This window comes from Motacilla alba, chromosome 8 (genome assembly GCF_015832195.1).
Source record: "Motacilla alba alba isolate MOTALB_02 chromosome 8, Motacilla_alba_V1.0_pri, whole genome shotgun sequence".
NCBI classification, from domain to species: Eukaryota; Metazoa; Chordata; class Aves; order Passeriformes; family Motacillidae; genus Motacilla; species Motacilla alba.
The window spans coordinates 9,562,209-9,586,865 of NC_052023.1; the positions used below are offsets into that span (position 1 = coordinate 9,562,209).

At 39.6% G+C, this 24,657-nt stretch overlaps 1 protein-coding gene across 2 annotated transcripts in view; it reads left to right on the forward strand.

Moving 5' to 3' along the window:
• EIF2B3 (eukaryotic translation initiation factor 2B subunit gamma) overlaps positions 1-24,657 on the forward strand; it is a 98,149-nt gene that overhangs the window by 5,781 nt on the left and 67,711 nt on the right. Inside the window, exons 1-3 of one of the 2 annotated variants that reach the window (XM_038144065.1) lie at positions 13,692-13,727; positions 15,053-15,212; positions 20,729-20,840. In XM_038144065.1, the coding sequence (XP_037999993.1) occupies positions 13,704-13,727; positions 15,053-15,212; positions 20,729-20,840 (296 nt within the window). In that variant the 5' untranslated portion in view covers positions 13,692-13,703. Of the gene's footprint in view, positions 1-13,691; positions 13,728-15,052; positions 15,213-20,728; positions 20,841-24,657 lie in introns of those variants that run through there. The other variant, XM_038144064.1, reaches the window with a different exon arrangement.

The window sequence follows — 24,657 nt, forward strand, 5'->3', positions numbered from 1 at the left end:
GTGCAAGTGACAGGGAAATGAGCCAAGATTATAAATGCACAGTAAGAAATATGTCTAAGGGTAGCAGAACTGCTGATCACAAATTCTGAGATGTGCATAAAGCACTCTAAAGCATAACATTTCATGACTTGCTGCCTTGTCTAGCTTTGACTGAAGGAGTCTCACTGCTGTGCCTGCAGTTTTGGGCCTTTTTGTGTGTTGCTCCTTGGGTAATGAAGCTCGATACTTTAAGATTAGATGTCAAGATTAGACTTACAGAATTGCATTCAGAAGCAGCAGGAGAGCATGTACATGCAAAACCTGTAAGGGCTAAGGAAGCTAGTTTCCATTGTTTCTCTCTTTATGGTGCTGGTGTTTTATGTGGCAGGTAAGACTGACTTTTCATTCACAGTAACAAGCATCTGACTGCCAGTCTTACTTTTCTGCAAGTTGTTCAGAAGTTCATGAGAGCGTAGGAAACTCATTGAAATTTTTGTTTGCTGTTTGCCCACTCTGCAAGCATAATAATGTTTTTGACAATTTTGCTTCGAAAGTTGGTATACTAGATGCAGATTCTTTGCTCTATTAGAAATCTTCCTGTTATTTTTGGCTGTCGCAGCCTACACCTGATTGACAAAGTAGCAGCTTCATTAGGGTTTTCATGTTCATTACAAGTCTGAATGTATCCTTTTCTTGGATCCTTCATACAATAAAAATATTATGCTAAACTTGATTCCTAAATGCACCTTCATGAAAAGTAGTGAACACCAGAAAACTTGGTCCTCTAAGTTTCACTTTGTGTATTCCTAGGCCTGGGTGTGAGTCTGGCCTGTTCTTTACCAGTACTTCTCTAACTGACTGGTGTAGTGGGTTGTTTTGTTTGGTTTTATTAAACATTCAGTTCTGGGGTCTGAATAACAAACACCATTAATCAGTTTGTCCTCGCAATTCTACAACTGAGAACTGAGGCATAATGAGGTGAAGTGATTTACCTGGGATCATTGAAGAGATTTGTACCAGTACTGGAAAGTGGACTTCTGTCCCAAATCTCTAACAGTTTCATGCATAGGATAACCTTATGATATTACATATTCTGTGTAATATTACATATTCTATTTTCCCACCTTCAGAAAGCCAGCAGGACAAGACATTAAATACAAGCTGAAGCTCTTTTAAGTGAAAACAGTTGAGGAAACTTCATTAGAGCTGTACTTCAGTTTCTGAATCTCCAGTGTTGTGGTTTATTCAGTGTGTGCTAGACTATGTTTTTAAAAAGGTCCTCAATCTGGAATGTGTCAGTCTGAATATAAGTTACTGAAAAATAATTTTCCATTTAATTATAAAAGTAATTTTGCATTTAAGTAATATTTAAAATAATTAATATGAAGTAGAAACTAAGAAATTTTTTGCCTGTGTTTATATTACCAAATAAAAAAGACACGTATAATGGTTTCACAGTAAGTGCAGCACTTAAAATTATGTTGTCAAAAAGCAAAAATGTGGGTATAGGACCTATTTATTTCTTAAGTGTTTTGTTTTATACAGGGATATGAAAACAGTTTGTTGAAGAACATTGTGACAACTGTTGATCAGATCCTGTGGACCATCCCAGCATTTCCCTGGAACTCAGTTTGTTTCAGGATCCTGCTATAGTCTGTGTGCCTTATGACAGCTTTCATGGGTATCATTTTAATACCCAGTCTTAGGGTTGTGATTGAATTTTAATATCATTGTCAGTTTTACTCTTTTGGCCTTTTAAGTTCCTAGTTTTCTGCTCATCCTTTGAACAACTGCTAATGAATGGCTTTTCAAAATACAAAAACGAAAGTAGAGCTCCAAAGACTTGATTATTTTTGTGTTTATATGTAGAATTAGAAGTGGTGGAACGTAGGCTGTATAGACTCACAGTTGATGGTATAACAATGCTGCTGTTGAACTGCACCTTTACCCACCCTAGGGGTGTTCAGAGGTCTCTGTTACCTCACATTCTAGCCTTGACAGAGCAGTAAGTCAGTCTTTATGCCTTCTGGTTTGGACTGACCTTCTTGGTCTTGAAGAGTGAAGAAAGCTCCCTTGCTTCAGATGGGGCTTTAGCAAGGGCATGGTGTATGGAAGATGACAATCTATTCTGGAAAATGATATCTGCTTCTGTAGCTGAGTAACATCATTACAGGAACACTGTTTGTTTGTTTGTTTGTTTGCTTATTATGCCTTCTGACTTTAATTTTCTTTCAATTGTTCACATATGCAGTTATACTAGAGTAATTCTGAAGTGATTTACTTGATAAAAACTTCAGTACCTTTTGAGTTATTGCCTTCCCTGCAGCATGAAAGTGAGCTGGGTCCAGCAAGACTTACAGGACACAAAAAGGGGCACTGCCTTTTGACTGTTTTACTTTATGACTATCAGTGTTTTAAAAACTCTTGTCAAGTGGTGGTGTTTCAGTTTCCTGCTTTGATTGAGCCAATCTGCTTTTGTCTTAATCTCGTTTGCACTAAAAAATATTCTTGACCTGTCAGGAAGTGTTTAAAAAAAAATAGTTAGCAGAGGTATAAAAAATTCTTTTTGTACAAAAAATAAATCAAACTTTCCTTTATGAAATCTCATTTCCCCAACCAGATTTTCTTTTTCCTGTCAGTTTCTGATTCTACTCTCTTTATATCTTCCATCAGTCAGGCTGTTACTGGTTGCTGTTTCACCCATTGCAGGCATGGGAGGCATGTTGCCTTTGCACGTTTTTCTAGCAGCCTGGAGAATCTGTGGGGGAAAGAAATTATTTTTATTTGCTTTCTTAAGAATCAGGTCCTCTAAAAACCAAACTTTCATTAGGGATGAAACAGCAAACAATTTGAATGTAAGGAAGACTTAATCTAGCCCTGGGCATGAACAACTAAATACCCCATCCACAGATGATAGGAAAACATTAATCTTGCTCTGGATTTGTACTCAAATTCCCTCATATATACTGCTTCAAGATTAAGGGGTTTTTAAATGTGATCAGTGTTTGGCATTTTTAGTAGAACAGTAGGGCTGATTTTGCAGGTGAACACAGCAGGTGTTAAAGTGTAATTTAATAACTTCCATGACCTTGTTTTTATTTATTTTTATTTAGCATCCTAAACTTGCTAATTGCTTGGAGCAGTGTGGCAGGGGTTCTGTGTAAGCAATACAGCTTTTCTTTAAAATCATATATAATTGCTTTCTCCTCAATAACTATTACTAGTCCTTGTTTCTGGTTTTCATTGGTAAGCAGCACTGGCTGGAGCCTTCAGGTGAGTTGAAGCTGAGGAATAGGGAAATCATAAAAGTCTTGACCGTTTCAGTGCTGATATGTGAGAACACTTTCTAGCAAGAGGAGAGATTGAGTGCTGTCTTCTGCAGGCTGTGGTAGCAGATGATGCAGTTTGGTTTTGTAGGCAGCTTGTCTTTCAGTGGTAATTTTTTGTTGTTGTTATTATTACTGGGAACAGCCTTTTTAAAAGTGAACTTATTTTTGATGTTCCTTGTAGTTTTCTCTAATGAAATCCCCTGGCTCATTTAGGGAGGATTTTCCTCTATCGCTGATATTAGTGGAGATGATTTTTTCAATTCATATTGTAAAGTCTTTTGGTACATCCAGTATGGTTTTTTGCAGTCCAGAGATAAGTCTTCATTTATTTGACTTCTGCTGCCATTCTTAAAGGCCTTCTCTTGCAGTTCAGTAGACCTCCTTTGGCTGATTCACAGGACCAGTATGCAAAATGTGTGCCATGACCTGCCATGTTATAACCCAGTTGTAGCACGTAAAGTTTGCCTGGTAACACAGAACTTGTGATTTTGGGAAATAGTAACAAGAAATTTGTGGTAGGAGCTAAAAGCCCAAGAGTAAATTGCAGTGTCTCAGAATGTGCTAGTTGAAATAGTGTGATGATAAGCAGCCATTCTGGAGGAAGGAAAGATTGATGCAAACCTAGAATGTATCAGGTAAAGTATTCTTTATGGTAGAGATGAGAAATTAATTGTATTGCTTAAGGCAATGAGAAGGGGTTGTTTGCCAGGAATACTGAGCAGGTGTGGAACTCAAATGTATCAAATGTGGGACAAATACTAGAAAAGTAGATAAGATATTCAGAGTAGATTATAAATGGGTTTAAATTTACTGTGAGAAAACATAAGCTGAAAATTGCAGTAAAGTTTTAATCAGAGCAGAAGATGATTGTGAGACAGTTTTCCAGGAGTAAACAAGATAAGAATCCCCCGATTCCCTCCTAGAATGAGAATCTGTTTTGTTGTATTTTTGTTTGCTTTTAAATAAATTAAGTAAATCAATAGCTGGAATGACAGGAGGCAAATCTCTTGACTCAGGAAACCCCTTTGAGGACTGTGTTTCTGTGACCTTCTGCTTGTCCCATTCATCAGGCTGCTAAAGCCCTTTTTGCAGATTGTAGATTACTGTTGATGAAAAAAAATATTGGTAAGGGGTGTCACAATAGTTTACAAATGAGCTCCTCTGAAATTTAGGCATCTCTAATATTTGACTATTTTGTTTCCTGTGCCAAATTTTACCAGACCCACACAGCTGCTGTCTGGCACCCCTCCCAGGCTGGGGCTCTCCAGGCAGCAGGTTGAAAAACCTGGTTAACTCATGAATCTGTGTTTTGGGTGGATTGGGTGTGCCTGGATCAAACATTTGTCTTCGCTGAGTCTATATTATTTTCATCTTCTATTAAGCATTTCTCTCCCTTGTGTCACTCAACTATACTCCAGACAGTGATTAAAATGTGGCGTTCCAGCAGAGTAACAGCAATGGAACAATTTCATATTTTCCTCCCTTGATGAGCCCTTAGCTGTGTTAATGGAAGCCCTGAATAATATGGTGTGAATTAATCAGCTTGTCTTCTGCTGCTATCACTGGTGAGTGCTTGTGAGAGAAATGTTTCGTCTCAGGTGGTCCACCTGGTTTTCTCAGTTTCAAAAAGTAAGATTACAAAGTAATATAGCTCTTTAAAAGCAAAGCAAAACAAACTCTAAAAAGCTACCAAAAATAAGAAGAAAAACCAACTTTCTTTGAGCAAATAAACAAAGACTGAAACTCCAGATTCTCTTGGTATGTGCATCTTTGGGATCCGTGTTGTGGAAAGTGTGATGTCACGGTGGTGGTCTGTGTGCTGCTGAGGGTCACTGATCCGTGGAGTCTTGGCCAGCATGGCGAAGCGCTCCGCTTCCTCCGCTGAAAAATCTCCTTTCCAAACACATGATGTAAGTAAGCTTGCTGGAACGACTGGAAGATGGAATCTGAATCCTTTTGGTACGACTGAGCAGAGTTTGGTGAGCATGGAAAGAAAAACTTAGGTCCCTGTAATAGAGAGTTATGTATTTTTTTGTACTGTCAGTGGAAATAAAAATCTCAAATTAAATTCATTTGTAAGAGACAAGGTCTATATAATAGCAAGGCTGAACTAAATATTTTATTAATCTGTCTTGAAGTAGTAAAAAGAATTTAATCATTTTCTTCCAGCTCAGCTGACAGCAAACATTTTTTACTTAAATGTTTAAAATGCAAGTAAAAATGCTGTCTCTCTGGTTTTTCTGTTTCTGCCTTTAACAATGTTGCTAGTAGGGAAATCAGATGTATCAGACGGCAGTTCACAGGGTATGTAGCATCTTTTTCCTCTCTCTCTCTCTCTGCCTCGTACTGAAAGCTGCCATCAGTGAAGGCACTAGCCAACATTTATTACAGTTTGCATGCCCAAATCCCATTCCCAAAGCAGAGCTGATTGTCTTTGTAGAAAGCAGATACATGGGCAGGTGCTCAGGCTGGGTGGCTGGGAGGAACAATACACCACTGCCTGACTCTGTGCTTGAAGAATGTGTTCAGGACTTTCAGCTGATCATTATTTTTTCTGGCAGGGTAAGAGACAATTCAGCAGTTGTTGGGGGTTTTTGTTTGTTTGTTGTTTTATTTTATTTTTTCTAATGTTACTCATCTTTAGAAGACTCTAGCTAATTAAATTATTTTGCTGCCCAGGTTTACTGTGGATAATGGCCTTAACACCAGAAGTTTGAATAAGGCAATTAGCTGTGAAGGTTGGATCAAGAATGATTATTAGGGCATTTGCTATTCTGCCCATTGTCAGCTAAAGAGGATGCCTTCCATTATACAGGCTGCAAAACCTTAGGTGTTTTGCAAGAAGAGTCATTGACAGACCTGAGATGCCTGTCAGTTTCAGTTGTTGCATCTCCCACTGCATGTCCTTATCCTTTTCATGCTCCTGGGAACTCCAGGCCTGTGCTCATTATGTTAACCAATACCTCTTGTTCCCATGTAGAAGTTAATGGTCATTGCTTTTCCTGTATTGCAGTGTGTGTTTTCATTTAGGCCCTCTGTGGTTTCTGATGAATTACACAAATTCAGCCTACTCTACTTGCAGACACAGCAAGCTCTTTGCACAGGCATATAGCTGAAGTAATTTATTTAAAAGCATCCTGGTAAAAATATTTTCCTGGTTTTGTCAGCCACTACTAGTTTTCATTTTTGGGGAGTAAATAGTAGTGTTCATTTTGGTAAATCCTCTTTCATTTTCCCTATTTAAAATATATACAGCTGCCCTATGTAAATAACTTATTGTGCTTTAAGGATGACACTGTGACAGCTGTAATGCCCACAATTGCCATGAAAATCCCAAACATTCTATGAGGGAAGATCTGTTAAGGTCCACACATGGGGAAGATACCCAAGCAGAAATCCCACAGGCTAGAAACAAAGCAAAAAAGGCTGCAGGCAGCAAGGAAGGAATGTTCTTCCAGAAAAATGTCCAAAAAAGATATAATTGCAGGTGATGTTCTTCCCCTGAAAAAGCAAATGGAATTGCTCAGATCAGACACAGCTGATCTAACTGTGTGTTGGAGCCTAAGTACCTAGTTCCAGTTTTTGGGGAATGTGGGAGGAAGGAGATGCCAAACGTCAGCCCATGGACTTAATTGTGCTGGGGAGGGTTTTCCCCTGTGTCTGGTTTTGCAGCTTGGTACAGTTGCATAACACTGATAATAGGAATGTGGTGCTGTGAATAGCACGGGCTATCCCAGAGGCTGTCACTCTTCTCAGCGCTGGTTTTCTGTCACTGTTTAATTTGGTGAAAACCATGGTGAAGATCAGTGGACTTTAGGATGCCTGGGATTTAACTTTGCATTTTTGTCATGCTGTGTTAACTAGGAAAGCCAAACAGGTTATCTCGTTTTTCCTCGGTTCTCTCCTGAAAATGGAAAAGCAAATGTGCATTTAGATTTTTCATGAAGCAAATTTAGATATTCTTCTGTAGCATAAATTCAATCAGCTTCTTCGGGAAGTTGGTGAAAATTCTGGATGTAGACTAATAGTGCTGGAAAAAGCAGTGGAGGTCTTGAAATTTCATAACATTTTTCTTACAACAGCAGTTGCTGCAGACCAAACACCATTAGAAAAATTGGAAAGGTGCTAGAGGAGAAAATGATACTGTGTGGAGGATAGTTTAGGAATCTACAGTTTATAATAGTGCTTTTATTTACCATAGCATGAAAAGTGTTTAGAGAAGAGCCCCAGCATTTGAACGAGGCAGATGGGGTTTCAGGCAGGTGGTTGCCACTCCTGTGCAGGCTGGTGCACAGTAGCAGTTTCACTGAGCTGTCTCACGGAGCCTCTGCTTTGCAGAGTACATCAGAATTCGGGTTTTCTTTTGAAGCAGTGTTGAAACTGGGTGTTGTGTAATGACTTGTTTTGACCTTGGAAAGAGTTTTTTTAATTTAAGATCGTGCTGATACTAGCTGCAGGATGGCAGAATGATTCCTGAGGACACATGCTTGTATGTTTTGGTTTTTATTTAGTGTCTAGTTTGAGACTGCAAGGAACCATTATGATCCTCTAGTCTTTATGGGAGTTTGGGGCTGTTAGCCCCAAAACTTAGGGATGACTTAGCAAAAGTGTTTCTGAAATATAGCAAGACTTTCTTCATCTACTAGAGTGTATGAATTGTCTATACATACTTCGATATTTTATTCCAGGTTATACTTATTCTCCCCTCTTAAACCACTTTGCATTTTATTCCTATGCTGATCACTGGTTCCTAGCCCTTGAATCCAGTCATTCCTGCTTTTTGTTGTACTGCTGAGAGATCTGCAGTTGGGCTGATACCTGGCTGTGGGCAAAGGCCTTCTTTCCCTTCAATAGGTTGAGCCGGTTGAGCTCCATTAGGACCACTTTTTATTATTATTGTGTGTATGACTGCAGCACCTGACTGCCTAAGGCTCTGCTTGCATTAAGTGTTAAGCCTGGGCTTGAGCTCTGGGCTTTGGCAGCAATTCCTGCTGCGCTGCTGCTGTTGAGGTTGGAGCCCGACTGCTGCGTTCTCCTTTCTGTTCATGGGAGGCAGAGTCCAAGATCAGCTGCACAGCAGGTCTGGCAGTGCTGCCGTCCAGGTAGTCCTGGAAACCTGCCTGCCAGGAATAGGAGTGACGAGGAGAGTGCCATTTGTTTCTGGAGTTCTGCCTGTGAAGGGCTCTGCCCATGCACTGCATTGAGCCAGGAGAGAATGAGCCTTGCCAGGCTTACCCTCCATGAACTGGCAAATGCAGGATCTGGGTTCTCAGGTGCTCCCCTGAGCCTTTGCAGACACAGTGCACGCTTCTGGATGCCTGTAGATGGGAAAAACAGTCTCCTCTGTGGCATACTCAGGATAGGGACATAAACCCAGGAGATGACCCTGATCTCTGACAAATGAGAGAGCCTACCATTATAGGATCAACTGTGTCAGTCCAGTGCCCCAGGATACTGACAGGATGACAATACTCAGTGTTCTGCAAGTGTAAGGGTAGCAGATTTCTTTTGCTAAAAAAAAACAACAAACCAACAACAACAACAACAAAAACCCCACAAAAAACCCAAAGCAAACAAACAAAAAAAACCAGCAGCAGCTGAAGCCACACCCTTTAGAAGATACAAATAGATACTAGGGCTATCATCCCATATTGAAGTGAGGTAGCAGTAGATTTGTTAAATGCGTGACAAGTGGATGGGCTAGGCTGTTAAATAAACAGCTTGTGGTTCATGTGATAGAAACCAGAACCAGTGAAGAAGGGTGATGTGTGTAGAGGAATAAGCTGGGCAAATTACTTTTGTAGTAGTGTATAAGTAGGACAAGATTGATTTAGTTGAAACCAGAGGAAAAGGTGGATTGCAAAGCTTATGTTCCAGACCAGAAGTTTTACAGTTCAATAAGTGTCATAATATCAATGTCCTGCTTTGAAAGTATCCTTAATAAGTGTATGAACTTCTGTTCATCTCTGTAGTTCTGGGTTTGGTTGCTGAGAACTGTAAATTACACTTTTCCTCCTCACATGTCAGTTTGAGCATAGTTAACATGACTTCTTCTGGGAGGAGACAGGATGCCTTCTAGGCTTGAATATCTTTCCTGTTCCTAGCTTATATGTATGTAAATTAAAAAATATTGATTTTGGATGGTAGCTCGTGAGATGAAAAGATAACCTAAAATGGTGTTTTCATTGTATGATCCCATCTGATACAAAACATAGAATGAGCCATGTGATGGACTGGGGTTAAGTCTCCTCCCCAGCTTCTGGCATCTTTCTTGCAGCTTTCTTTGAGAAGATAAACAGTGACGCTGACAGGTTACGTATGTGAAGGCATTCACATTGCCTTAAGATATCCCCACCTGATGAATTCAGGGCCATCCAGGAAATTAGAAGAGACTCCCTCGGCTCCCACATCAGACTTTTCTGTTTTCTTTCTTTTTTTTTTTTAAAAAAAAAAAAAAAAAAAAAAAAAAGGAAAATAAGCCTCTAAGAAGCTCCTTTCACATTACACAGATCTTAAAATATAATTCTTCCATCCTTTAGTGAGGAAAGGTTGCTTCTGGATTTCAGATTGAGAGACATTCTGTGCCTCCACTGTCCTCTGTCCTCAGAATAATTAAGAAAGCGCTGGTCTACAGCAAACTTCCTGCTGCAGGGTGACAGCAGAGTAGTAAATGCTTCGTGTCTGCTAGCAAAGTACTAAATCATGATTTCCCTCTGAATCTTGCCATCAAGGACATTACAAAAGGAGAGTGGGAATTCCCAGCCAAAGGCGGCCATTTCAGTTGGTAGCTAACAAGATCTTACAGACATCAAAAAATAAATGAGGTTCCCTGCTCCAGTTGCAGCAACAGCCATAGAGCTTCAAAGAGGTCACAGGTGTGGAAATTGGAGGTCTCTTAATGGAGACTGAGATAAAAAGGGATTATTTGAAGCCTTGGATGTAAGTTTCTGATCTGAAGAGTGGTGAGTAATGCAATTGCTGGGAGGTATCTTTGACTTTGCCTGGAGAATGCTAACAAGCAATCAAAATGCTTGCCCACAGCCAAACTGTTTTTTCTCTTTCCACTCTTTAGAATAATAAAAAGCATTACACACAAACCCCACTGTTAATGCAACATGTGGGTGAAGTTCCAGGCTATTGTGTATAAAACTCAGTCCTAATTCCAGCAGTAATTATAACTTGTTCCTCTCTCTCTCCCCAGTTGTTTGGTGACACCGCAGGAAGTGATGCAAAGTTCTCTGTTTGTGCATGTATTAACTTAGGTTGAGTATATCTAATCTCTTGATTTTCTTTCTTTTCCTGTCAAAGTCTCAGCTGTAATACTTTGCAATTGGAAGCTTTTAACATATAGCTTCAGTGTTTTGTCTGTTTTCAGTTCTGTTAGAAGCTGGTTCTACTGCTTGTGGATGTTTTGCTTTTTTTCTGTTTATAATGCAATCTGACATTTGTTTTCCTCTTTCTCTTGAGGCTGATTTTGTTCATATTACAGTTTCCTTGCAACACATGTTTTCTCATTTTCTAGTCTGCTGTTTTTGAGGCCATCAGCAGTTTAGGCTGTGAGGTCCTGCCCTTGTCTATACTTGATAGAAAAAGCATAGTGAATACCACTAAAAATTCATAATTTGCTGCCAGCTATCTGTGGTAACCTTGACATCTCCTGTTTGATCATAAGGGCTCCAGCAATAATTGCTGAATATAAAAGGGTTTTTAACATTGCCTTTGTATGCGGGGTGTGAGAAAGTCCAAGGCTTTTTATTTATGCTGGTATATTACACCATATAATTGCATCCATCTTTTGATCTGTGGTATGAATTAGTTCCATTGAAAACATGTTTTCTATTTTTAAATCGGCTGTCTTGATCCGAGTTCTTGAAACAATCTGCTGTTTGGTCTTGTTTTTGTGTATATTTTCCATATTGTGCTGGGTTTAATATAGTTGTTGACATACTGGTTTTCAGTGTTTTTTCCTTACTGTTTTCTCTATTTTGTATAAATCTCTTCATGTTTTATATTCCCCTGTTTTATTTATCTGGATCAAGTATTTAACTTATTTCATATCTGACCATTTCACAGTTCATAACATTTGATGGTGAAGTGCTGCTAGCCAGTATTAGAAAGGTAGAGGGGAGATGTGGGGACCTCAGTGCCATGTTTTGGTACTTGAGTTAACTGAATACTCTGTATTCAGGGATGGTTGGACTGAAAGCCCAGAGCTCCAATAATTTATGAAGTCAATAGGGATGCAGAAAGATCTTCTTGAAACTCGGATCATAGGTGGGATGATCTCTGCAGAATCCCATTTTTCTGCACTGGTCAGTAGCCTAGTCTCAGTTTTTCATTTGAGTGAATGAATTGAAAATCTGAGGTTAAAGGGGATTGCTAAGGCCCGAGTTAGCACTTGCAAGGAGCATTATATTCTCCTTGTCTTTTCTGTGGCTCTTGTGATGCTCACAAAAACATGAGCTGTGCTACCAGGAGGGCAGGGCTGCTGTCCCTGAGAGTAGCAATACAGTGATTTCCTGTGTTCCTCAACCCAAAATCATTTGCTGCTCTCTTAAGCTTGATGGCCTTTTCACCTGCTCTGTATAGCAGCTTCTGTGGTAGGGCCCTGGTCTGTGGCGAGGCCGGCTCTTTGTCATAAAAGCAGTAGAGATAAGATGGCATGTGTCAAGTTTGGCAGAACAGGAAGATTCCAGATATTCCAAGTATTTGTTTCATGCTCCATCCATTAGATGGTCCTTCCTGATTTAAGACCCTTGCCTCGCCCTGCCCATGGTTGTAATGCGTGTCGAGAGTGCATTCGTGTGTGCATTTTTTTCCTTTGCAGTCGTTCTGCTTGAGGTGTGTGCTTGCTGGGTTTTTTTTTAATCAGTTCATGTTGATTCTTATCATCTGTATAATAGTTTGGGGTTGATGTAATCATTGTTACATGTATTTCATTAAGAGATGTGCGTGTACTGAGGCGTTTGCATAATTCATGAAGTCAAGTATGTTCACATACCCCTTGTTAGCACATGAGTGCATGTAGTAAGTATGTACTTCTCTTCTTTGTATCAGTGGTGCATTGGGAAAGGAGCACTGCATTTATTTGGTGTGTGTATATATGTAAAAAACCCACAAGTTCTACCATTTATTTTCTTTCTTCTACACCCACCTCGAAAACGTAAAGAAAAACACACACTTCTGCTAAGGTTCTAGGATAGTTTATTTTTTCTTTCAGCCATTAGTTTATTCGTTCAGGAGTTGTACACTGGAAAAAAAAGTGCATCCATTAGACAGTGAGGGCTTTATTTATGAGGGGGGTGGTGTTTCAAAGGGGAAGCTGTCAAGTCCCAAAAGAGCCTTTCATGGTGTATTCTCAGCGTGCTTCTGAGGCCACTGCTCTGCTCATCAGGAGGAGAGGCAGAAATGTGGGCTTTACAGAGCAACTGTGTGTTTCACTGGTCCCTGCGCTCACTGACGTTTATTTACATATTGGGAGAGTAAATGGGTAGAACAGATGGCAACCAGACATTTGGTGGTTCTGTTCCCGTATGCTCCTCAGGGGTCTTGCATTCAGTTTTTGCAAAAAGCTTGTCCTATAGGGAGGAGAAAAAACCCGGGAGCCTGGTCAGAACTATGAAATGCTTGTTGGGTTTTTGCATTAGTGACAGATTAAAGCATTTTGTAAAATGTGAAATAATTACAAGGTTTGTTTTACGAGTCCAGATAGTCGTTCCTTAGTATAAGAATATTGGGGTGTCAGTCTCTCTCACTTGATTATTTCTTATTTTCACTACTGGAGCGAATGCATCTAGATTTGAAGCTGGCAATCTCTTCTTTCTATAAAGTGAGTTTGAAAAGTACAGGTCTATTTATATGGGTCTTGAATACCTTTTGGTCTTTTCTGTAAACGTTGTTATTCATTCGTGCTCTTGTAAAAACAGAATATCTGAAAATTTTGCAGGATTTTCCAGGATATTTAATATGTGTTTCTTCACAGTTTACAGTTGGGAAGCGGGAGATTTGCTTCCACACCAAGCTGAATTTTTTTCTTATTTTCTTTGTGCACCCTGGAATGTTGGAGCAGGGCTGCTCCAGAGTGCTGGGCAACTCGCTTTAGTGGTTTGGGTTGTTGGGGTTTTTTCCAATGTGTGCATGTTGGGATTTTTTAGAGAAGTGCTAATTAAAACACTTTCCTTGGGCGAAACTGTAATATAAAATACACATTTTGAAAATATGTTAAAAGAAGTGATGCAAGTCAGGTTTTGAATGTGTAAAATTCTCAACCTGCAGATTGTTCCTTCCTGTAAAGCGGCCAGGTGTTTCTCAGTAAAGTGGGGACAAATCAGATGGAAATGAAGAGCTTGACCTTTTGCACAGCATGCCAAATCAGCAGCTCCAACAGTTTGTGACATGATGAATTCCAACACCTTATTGGTAAACACATGAAACTGCCTAGCAGTTATAGGAGAACCTGTCAAATAATGTAAATACCAGACCTCAGCTAATCTCAATTACAATGTGGAATCTCCTTGTGTTAGATAATAAAGCAAGCTTTTCTTTAATAAACCTTTCTAGAATGAGAGGTCAATCCTGGAATCGTTTGCTTTAAACCAAGATGGCTTTCAAAAATAAGAGTAGAATTACTGACCGATCCTCCGTGGATTACCTCAGGTTTTTTTCTAAGTATTGTCTAATGCCCTTCTCATTAAATATTGTCTTTTAAAAAAAGATAAAATTAGGCAGCCATGTCACACTGCAGGGAGGCTTAGCATGGAAAATGGCAGCAGAGAAAGTGAAAATGGTAACTGTCAGAAAAGAAACACTCTTCTGGAGAGGCCTTTAGAAGGTTGATCGTTAACAAAAAGTGGAAATTTGCTACTTTTGTGTCAGCCATGCTGCACAAATATTATGTTAGGATTAGTTTAAATTAAGTTAATTGCTGAACTCACAGGTTTTTGGCAGCATATCCCACAATCCATGTGAAATACAGGAATTTTTTTCTAAATAAGAGTTTTTAGATGGATTATATTAGTAGTGTCCACCGTTAATGAAGCTGCCGTGTCTTGCTCAATATGTGACAATGTTCCTGTGACTTGTGTAGCAGTTCTCTTAAAAACTGCATAAGGGATTTTGGAATCCTTTGAGATCAAAATAAAGTACAAGCCTCCTATTAAATAGGACCTAACGGCGTCTTTTTTTTTTTTTTTTTCCTTGTAATATGGGGTATTGCTGGTTTTAGGAAATGTATTTCTAAACTAAGCCCACCATCGCAGTGCAATTACTGAGTAAATCACATCCTAGATAGTCTTTGTTTTTTTTTTTGTCCCCGATAAAATAACATAGTTTAAATATCTTTTCCAGCACTTTGTTGCCAGATGCAAAGTCAGCTAAAAAAGAGTTCTTCAGAAAGATTTCTTTCCTACCTCATTATATAACTAAAAGTAGCTGTTGAAATTACTGCAGAATTTCTTGTTGGTTTTGAAAGCCATGGCTTCTGTGTCCTTAAGAGCAGATGAAGACAATTTGGATGGTCACATATTGTATATGGTCCAGATCTGGATAAGCATTAACCAAATAACAGTAACAGCAGGACTCAAGAAAAGTACACTGGTAAAAACCAGGAGCTATTTTCTGAAGTGGTAAATTTAAAAAAAAGAAAAAAGTTAAAGTGTTTATTTGGTTTTGGGTGCTCAAATGCTAGTCCGTATGTGGTAATTTGTATCTCTGAAAGGTTTGCTGTTTTTTTCCTTCTTTGACAGACTGATGTCTTGGTGTTGAGCTGCGATCTGATCACAGATGTTGATTTATATAAAGTTGTGGACCTCTTTCGAACACATGATGCTTCTCTCTCCATGTTGATGAAGAAAACTCATGAACCAACAGAAGGGGTACCAGGACAGAAAGGAAAAAAAAAGCCAGGTATGTCGGAAGGACTACATATTTATTAATAAATTATAGAGAAACCACTGGTATGTATGATATGTTTAGTTATCAATCCCAGAGCAAAAGAAATAAAAAAGGCACAGATACCCTATTTTTCCTCAGATTCCCTGGTGAGGGTGTGACTTGGTTTTTTCCAGCTCAGAATTAAGTATTAGACTCGTGTAATCTTGCAGGCTGTGATCCAAAGCTCACAAGAGTTAAGGGAAAAGCTCCAGGTGACTTCAGTGAGTTTTGGATCAAACCCTGAATTTTTGTTACATATGAACATTAAAACCGTTAGGTTTTTCAAGAGCACTAAGCATCAGCCAGATTATAGCTGGGAATTTTACACTGACTGTAGGGACCGGCACTAGGTGGGTAACAAGCACTTCTAGAAATTCTCCCCTCTCATAGTATGTACTGAATCACTCTTCTGAAATCACATCCAGGAGCCTTTTGCTAGGCAAAACTCCCACTGATTTAAAGGAGTTGATTAGATGCTTATCTTGTCCATTTTACCATAATATCTTAGTTAGTGCCTTGTAATCTTTAATGTATCTGTTCTCACAACACTGCTGTAAGGCAGAGCAGGGCTATTATACCCATTTTACTTATATGCTAGAAGTACTAAATACCACACAGTTGTTCCCACACCATGCCTCTCATTTTCTGTTAATGATATCTGTTAAAATTCTGAGCCTTGACTATTGGCAGCTTAGTGGGACCTGGTCCTTGATTAAAGCTCAGAGGCATTACTGGAATACAAGTAAGAAAATGTAACTTCAAACTGTTTGAGAGGGGAGTGAAATGCAAGCCAACAGTTGTCTTAAAGTGGAGGAAATACGTTTTTAAAAGAAAACTTCTTAGGCTCTGCATGAAGATTTTTCTGGAGCAATGTGTAAGGTTAGTAGGGCTGAAGGCATTTAGTACTTGGACTCTCAAACAACTCTAACTCCCCTATTTTTGAAAAGGCAATCTGAGTGCTAATGGCACATAAAACATTGTCAAGAGCACTGCTACAGCGGAGAGTTGAACATTCAGGAGTTGTAAACTAATGGGTCTGTGGTTAAACATCATAGAGCTTCCCAGCATGTGAGCTCTGAGCACACAGGGTGGGGGTGAGGAGGTCTGTGAGGATAAACAAGATTATCTGAAGGCTCTTTGCAAATATCAACACATCAGATTGTACATGCATTCTTATTTTGCTTGTTTTTTATGTTGGTGTGCTTGACTTTGTAGCATAACTCTTCCTACATGACTTGTTGAAATTTGTGTGTGTTTTTTCAGATCTGTAAAAGACCAAACTTGAAAAGACTAAAATTCCATTATGTAGAAGTGTTCTGTCACCCCTGGTGTTTTTCTGTGGGGCTCAAAGCTAAGATCTCCCACACAAAGCAGCACTTGAGCTGCCATGGACAGCAGTAGTGACATGTTTCCTGTGAACTGCCTGTGATAAGACATGAACTCTACCAGGCCTGTTTCAGTCATTTGTTAAAAGCAAGGGAGGGCCAAGACAGGAATCTTAGGTTCTTCTCAAGGTTCTGGAGGAGGGAAGTACATTTTAGGGAGTACAAGACTCTACTGGCTTTCATTCCTACTTGACTAAATCCACCCTATTGCTGTCAACATTACCTTTGCTCATCCATCTTTCTTTGCCTATGCTGGCTTCTTACTGCCACCGGCCTCCATTCCTGTTCTCTTTCCTTAGTTTCCTTCCTCAAAGATGCTTGTCAAGAGCCTGGCTTTTCTTTGTCATCTATTACTCTTTTCTTTCACTGAAGGTGGATGGAACTGCCAGTCCTATCTTCTGTCCTGTTGCTGACTTTTTGTCTTCATCTGGTTCATTTATCCACCTACAGTCACTTGTTCTCTTCTGATTCCTGTCCTGTCTAAGTGTCCTTCAACAGGCAGTCACAGTTTCCAGTAGTTTTCAGGAGCTGCTTTCTGTCCCTTCCAGCCTGTCTTGCAGAATCCTAATTTTTAAATGTTTTTTCTTTTCCCTCACCCCTGTGAGTTTATGACTTTTATTTCCTTGTAAAAAACAGACTGCAAAAAGACAAATTAAACTCTTTCCCCTGGAACAGTCATTGCAGCATGGCCGTGGAGCCTCCTGGCTTGTGTGCTTTGCTTTTAAAGCCTGATGGTACAGAAAACCGTAGGTAGCACCTGCTATTTGATCAGTCCTAGGAGCTGAGGAGCTGGGACAATCTGTCCTTAAGAATAAAATATGCAGAAACATTTGCAGCAAAAATAGAAGGCTAGAGGAGAATAAAGCATGTAAACCTGCAGTTTTTCAAAGATTGGTTGGAGCTTTACAAGGGAAGAGACCCCAGACTATTTCTGCTTAAGCTAAACTCTTTTTTTTCCCTAGCCTTAGAACCAACTGAATGGTTTTTGCTGAAGTTTTTCAAATGTTCCTCTTAAGCCAGCACCTGGCATTGGAAATTTCATCCCAGACAGTTAAAACTTGGTGAAACTCATAAGCACCCGAAGACAAGATATTAACATGGAGTATGTTAGGCAGTTTTTCATAGTAGGTGGCACTAATAGCTCCTTCTCTAAATTGTGACATATACAGGTTTTTTTGTACTTGGACTCTACTGTTCAAGTGTTTGTATTGAAAATGGATCCCATGACAAGCCACTAGATTTATTTTTTCACTGTTCCTACAAAGCAATTCATTTTTTCAGAATGATCAACAAGATTTTATTTCGCATATGTCATGGAATCTCATACAAAGTTGTTGCTTTTGGGGTATTATTGAACATTCAAGAACTGTGATATAAAGAACAGTTCTTAAATTAGCATGAATTGCAGTGTGTTAAGTGCTATAAATTCATCCTGATGGTTTCCTGCAATGTTTGACTCAGCTGCAAATTAAAGGGTCTAGTTCATTGGGTTTTATGTTTAAGGGATAATATAGTGACAATAATAATCTCATTGGCTTTTTTAACTGAGCAGTAAGAGCAATGGCAATTAAAAAAAAAAACACATGAAAATGCTACTCAGTGGTAGTAACCCAAATAAACAGAGAGTGTCAGGAATTCAGATACCCAGAATGGAGCTGTGTGCTTAAAGATGACCTGCAAGGGATTGAGTGGAAAATAGTGTCTGAACTTTTCTTTGTATAAAGAAAGGCAGAAAAGATGGGGATGGTGACTCTTTCCTGCTTATTTTTCTTGCCTTGAAAGCAGTAAGCATCTCATCACTGGTATTCTCTGTGTTTGCCAGAAGACCTCTTGGTGGTCTTGAAGGCTGCATCCTGTGAAATCCTCTCTGTTTAATTGAAAGGGTGGGGATACTGAGTCTTTAACAGAGGTGTCTTTTTCTTGAGTCAGTTAATTATGATTGATTAGAAAGCATTTTAAAAAAATTTGACTGAAATTTATTTATTTTTGTCACCAAAGTGCTTAACATTCTCTTATGATGTCATAATTTCTTTATATCATTAAAGCTCTTAAAACTGATGGGGATCTAATTTGTAAGAGAATTAATATATTGCAATAGCAGTGTCAAGTCTTTATCTATTGTGAGGAGGCAAAACACATCCTGCATTTTAAGGCAAAACACATCCTGCATTTTATTTTTATACTTAAAATTATTTTGTTAAGTTACTGTCACTTTAACACTTTCCTCATACTTCTTGCAGGGATCTTGTGAGCTAGTTATGTGTCTGCTCTTCCATTTATTTTTTTCCTTCCTAAGTGACGCCAGTGGGATTTGAAACAGCACTCTTGTACCTCTGGATAATTGATTTTAGTATATAAGTTTTGTCTTTTTTTAAATTACTGAAGTAATGTTTTTTATTGCCAGTATACAAGGAGAAACCTGACCTGGCATCTCCTACAAAAAATCCCACAGTGCATTCTCATGGTTTCACTGTTTGTTTCTTACCTATCCACACAAGCAAGAGCAGCTGGTTTGGTGTCAGGCATGTGCTTGGTCCTGCTCTCATCAAGTTTTTTTTTTCCCCTTTTTCCTGTTGCATAGAGTTTTGCTGTAGCAGTGTAATATGTTCCTGTAAGAACAGCCAGGAGATGGGCAGGCAGGACCTGAACTTTTAGGGAAGTGTTGGTGCCTCGGTGGAGGAAAGTCAGTCACTGTTGTATTTGCAGCCTGTCAGGAGACCCCAGTTAGGTGGCAGAGGTGAGGGTTCATTCACCCCTAATCTCAAACTTCACAGCCCTCCACAGAATGAAAATAGGCACTGCTTTCAAGACTTACTCTGAGTTTTTACAGCAAGTAAGCTTTATTGTAATTGTACTTATTTTGTCGTGGTTTTAGATGTTCAGGCCTATTTTCCTATTTCTTTGCTGTGTAATGAATTTCTGAGAAGGGTTGGGGGTTTTCTAAAGGAGGGTATGCTTGATCACGTGGATCAAAGATTGCACGGGAGACTTTCAACAGCTGCATAGATTTGACTGTTTTAATGGTAGTTATTACTGTGGTAACTCTGAAAGAACAGGTATAGGTAAAACAAGGGATGGGCCTGAACTGGGAAAAATAAAGTTAAAAAATAGGTTGTCTGAAAATGATCCTAGAGAATTAGCTACTTCTAGGGTATGTTGTTACTCCAGTGTGGTTAAAGGCATAGAACTTAGGAGATCAAATATGTGCCAGTTTGGCCCAAAATTATAGTATTTATTGGGAGAAAAAAGATTTTTGTTAAAATTGTGCTGTGGCTTACTTGTACAGCCTGTGTCTGTAAATATCAGTATATGGCTGCCACCAGAGTGGTGGCTCAATTATAGAGTGAAAATTAGAATGAGCTGCCACCACTGTATTCAGATGTTGTGGAAAACTGTTAAAAAATAAAAGCTTTACATTTCAGTTGGCCAGAGTCCTTGCTGATGCACAATCTCTTATTGCAGGAGGTACAGACTGCCACAATAATACATGTGAGTGTTAGGTATTCTCTTGGTGGACAATTTTATAAAAAGATATTTAAACCAAGGTAACCCACCCAGAAACATCCATGGTAGAAGTCTTAGAATCTATACTTTTATGTATGTTTGTGATTTACGTGTTGGTATTTGTCTAAAATAGATGACTTGCAAAATGCTTATGCCTCAGCTGAAATCATAATCCTCTCCAGACCCCCTAATTCTAATGGGGAGTGACATTATAAGAAGAAGCAGTTGGGTTTTAAGAACTCACTGCTTGCCTTGAATTTGTTGTTGTTTTAATTCAGGTAGCAGGGGTTTTTATTAAAGAAAAATAAAGGAAAGGAAAGTGCAGCTCAAAATTGAGTGTTGCGTGTCAGGACCTGTAGTTGGTATCTTCATAAAAAGGATGCACAAACCTTTCAGGGCCAATGTTTTGAGTGCCATGATATATATCAGCTACCCCAACTGACAAGAAGTTGAAAAAGTTATCAACAATATTTATTAAATTCATGGATTTGCTGGGATAGTCGGATTTTGTATTTTGGGGATGGTTGGTGGTGCCATTTGTCTTTCCAGCCTGCATTAAAATGGGGTTATATAATGATTGTGTTTGATTTTCTACTTCAGTGGAGCAGCGCGACTTCATTGGAGTGGATGACACAGGAAAAAGATTGCTCTTCATGGCTAATGAAGCTGACTTGGATGAAGAACTTGTCATTAAAAGATCCATCCTTCAGAAGTAAGCTCATGAGTCCTTGTAGTAGAAACTGAACTTGGGATGAGATAAAATAATTGTGTAGTAGGAGAGATGGTTAAAGACAAAATAGGATGAGAAGGGAAGAGGAAAAGCCACTTCTGCAATATTCTGGGAGCAATATTTTATTATTTGTTACATCACTGGAACCGGCTGATAGGCTTGTCTTATACCTTTATTAGGAGAAAATCCAAGAAAGAAAAGGAATGCATGAAAAGGTAACTCTTCTTGAAATGAAACCTGTACTGCAGACATAGGTCAGATACAGCTTCGATTCAGAAACTGTCAAGTGTTAGGCCTATAAATGAATAGGTCCTATTCCATAAATGAAATGCTGGTTTCACTGGTTGAGTCCCAAATGGATTTGCAGAGTATCCATGAGAGGCTCTCAGGATTTCATGACCCTCTTACGCATTTAAGGCACAAAATCTCAGCTGTCTTTCCAGGCCCCAAAAGATTCATTACAGAAACCATGCTGTATCCACCATTAAACTTCACTGGGAACTTGGATAAATTTATCAAATATGCCAGACAAGCGGAGCTTTCTGCACTGTGTAATTCATATCCATTAGTAGGAGAAGGAAAGATGACTTGTTCTTTATGCTCTCCAGTACAGTGATTTCAGTTTTCCCAGGCACACATTGTCTGACGTGTTCTGTGCAAAGCTGTGTTGCCTCCTTGAGAGGCCAACCTTTGTAGTTTGTCCCAGGCTGACAGTCAGACTTTCACCTCTGTGAGATGAGACACCTGTGGAACAGCCATTTGAGATCTGGGAATTCATCTGTGTGGACCTTTTAAGTCAAGGATGCAGACATCTGGGGTCTGCTCTCAGATAAATCTCTGCTGTGAAAATGCCTCGGGTGTGTGCTGTAGGCCACAGCTCAGTGTAATCTTTCCTTGAACATCCCGCTACCAGATGTGAGGGAGATGCTCTGTGCCCGTGGAAAGATGACACCTCCTCTGCCTGAGTTTAAGGATTATCCTAGAAGGAAGGTGATCAAGAGTGGGCCCTGTTAACTGTTGTAATGGAAGGAGCCTGTCCCAGCAGGGCTCTCTCCTGGGCTTACCTTGGGCATGGCAGGGACCAAGCTGCAGGCAAGCCTTCTGTACATACACAGCAGCTGATTCGTATAGAGTAGGAAATTATCACTGATGCATTCTGTGGGTTTGTGCACATGAAGACTAACAGATCAATTTGGGCTAGGGGAGGAATATTTTATCTACTGTTAGTGACAAACTTGTCTTTATGGCTTCCTCCTGGCACTAGAGGGTGGCTGTGGCATAATGACTTAGAAATTGCAGTAACATATGTGATCTTAGTTGACCCCTGATTTTACAGGTTCATCTAACCAGAGGATTCTCATTCCTATAGCTAAATTTATCAGGCTTTATCCTGCAGGCTAAACTTTGCCCTCAGTAGCACCTGTTCAATTATATTGTCTTCAGCAGATCTTAAGCATTACTGTTTGGGATTTGGTAAATGGAGTGTTGATGATATACAGATGGGATAAAAATCTGTCTGTCTCCCTGTAGTTCTTACATGCACAGCTATGAAAGCAAATGTAAAGTGTTAGCCACCCTCCAAGTAAAGCCCAAAGATGCTAGGATAGTGTAGAAGAACAAAAAGAGATCTGCTAAGTGTTAAAAAGAATAAAAAATAAATAAAAATGATGCTTTGAAGCATCAAGCAGAAGTATTGGGCCAGTACCGACATGGATGAGCCTCTGACATCTGAGACTGCCAACTGGAGATGTCGGTGTGCTCTCTCTGTCCTGCAGCTGCCATCTTTGGGAAGCTCTGAGGGAAGCAAAATATATATGGAAATCAAGTAATTTCATTTGAGGCAAATCCAGGGTAACAACAACTGTGGGAGCTCTAGGAAGACAAAGCGTTGGCAGCTAATGGTGTTTTAACCACTGAGTTGTCTAGACCTGCTCAACCCCTGATTTTCTCATGTGAGAAACAAAAGCAACTCTTGAAACAGTCTTTGAAGTCTTTTTTTAATACATCATACTAGAGAAAGAGAAAAAAAAATGCAGAAAAGAGCAAACCCTATCTCATTTTCTTCATGGATCATTTGATGTGACTGACTTTCAGCTGCCATGTTGGCTGTTTCTTGATCTCTGGACTTTGTTTTGATGAAATAACAGAGTTTGTGGCAAGATGGTGGGAGAATTTCCAGTACACTCATTTGTTCCTCTGTAAAATACAATAGACATCTTGAGGGTGTTGCTTTTGTTTGTTTTGCTTTTAATGGTCCCTTTGAAGGGCTATAGTGGTCTCGTTACATGAACTCTAGAACTCCTCCAGTGCTTGTTTTGTTCTTCAGATCCTTTGTCTATTTTCTTTTTCCTGTCTCTTTTTAAGGAGGGGAGTGGAAGGAGGGACAGGGAGGGAGTGGTGAAAGGAATGGGAAGAGGGAAGATGAGCTTTTCTTTAAAGCTAGGAATCTTGTTACTGGTAAAATCTAGACCCCATACAGAAATGGTTCAAAGGCCCTTTGGCTTCCCCTCCTCACAGGAGGGAAGTTGTGTTGACAAAACACACAAAACTGTAGAAGGCTAATTTAAATCCTTGAAGAAAAACCTTTTTCCTGACCTTTGCCTTCTTCCTATCATTGGATTTCATGCTCTTCACTTTCCTGCCATAAAAGAGCAGCTGGTGAGGAGGGACAGGGGAAAACACACCTTCTCCTGAGTACCTTTTGACTATTAAATATTTATTTGCTCTTGACCTGGGTGTTTTGTAGTGGAAGTGTTACAGAATGAAACATTTTAGTGGAATTTCTAAGCTCATGGTGTAACCTGTTATTCTCTTTCTCAGTTCGGTTAGGATTTCTTTTCCAGATTTGTTATTTTGATTTGTGTTGAGGTTTTGTAAGTCGTGGATAGCCATTTTGGGTTTGGGATTGCATCTCCTTGTTACACCACAGAAAGGAGTCTGGATTTTGCTCCTTTGCTTGCCAGAGCAAGTCTGGCAAAGCTTTCAACTTGGCGGGTAAAATTATCTTTTATTTTCCCTGTGCTGTTAATCACCCTGATGACAAGTCCCACAGGTAGCATCCTCCCTCAGTAAACAAGTGGAAAACAATATCAGATACATCTATTCAGGCACGTTTTGGAGTGCAACAGGCTGAGCCAAAAGACAAATTTATTGGTGGTGCCTAGAGAGACTAATGCTGCTGGGGAAAGCATTTTCAAGGAAATGGTTCCCTGTTTGGGTAATGAGAGCTTATAAAAAGCCATGAACAGCCTGTGCATGTCATTCACTTTGGCAAATAGCTGCGAGATGAGATAGTAGAATGAAAGAAATACAGTTTAGGGACGTTTCAGAGCCAGCTTAGGGCCCTTTGAAGAGAAAAAAATAAAGTTATGTACTCATCCCTGGAGCCTGGTTTTGCCAGTGACATCTCTCTGACTTGGGTCTTGACAGGATGAAGGAGTGAGGAAATGATGAGAATTCCATAGCTGCTGCCTCTGCTTTGGGAGGGGGCAAAGGTATTTGTTTTCAAAGCACGATTACAATGGACTGGGAGCTTTTTGCTCCACCTCTGATATTTATGGTCATGCAAAGTGAAACAGTAAAAGACACCTGTTGGAGCAGGTCTAAATTTGGAGCATTTCCTTTTAAGATCTTGTGGGCTGTGTAGGGGTGAGTTCAGCCTTCGTGGGTGTTCTGTCTGCACAGATGCAGGTGCAGAGCTTCTCCTAGAGAATATGTTAATAAATCACCATGACAATTCCAGCTACTTATTACCTCATGTGCTTCAGACAGAAAGGAATACCTCATCTATAAATATATA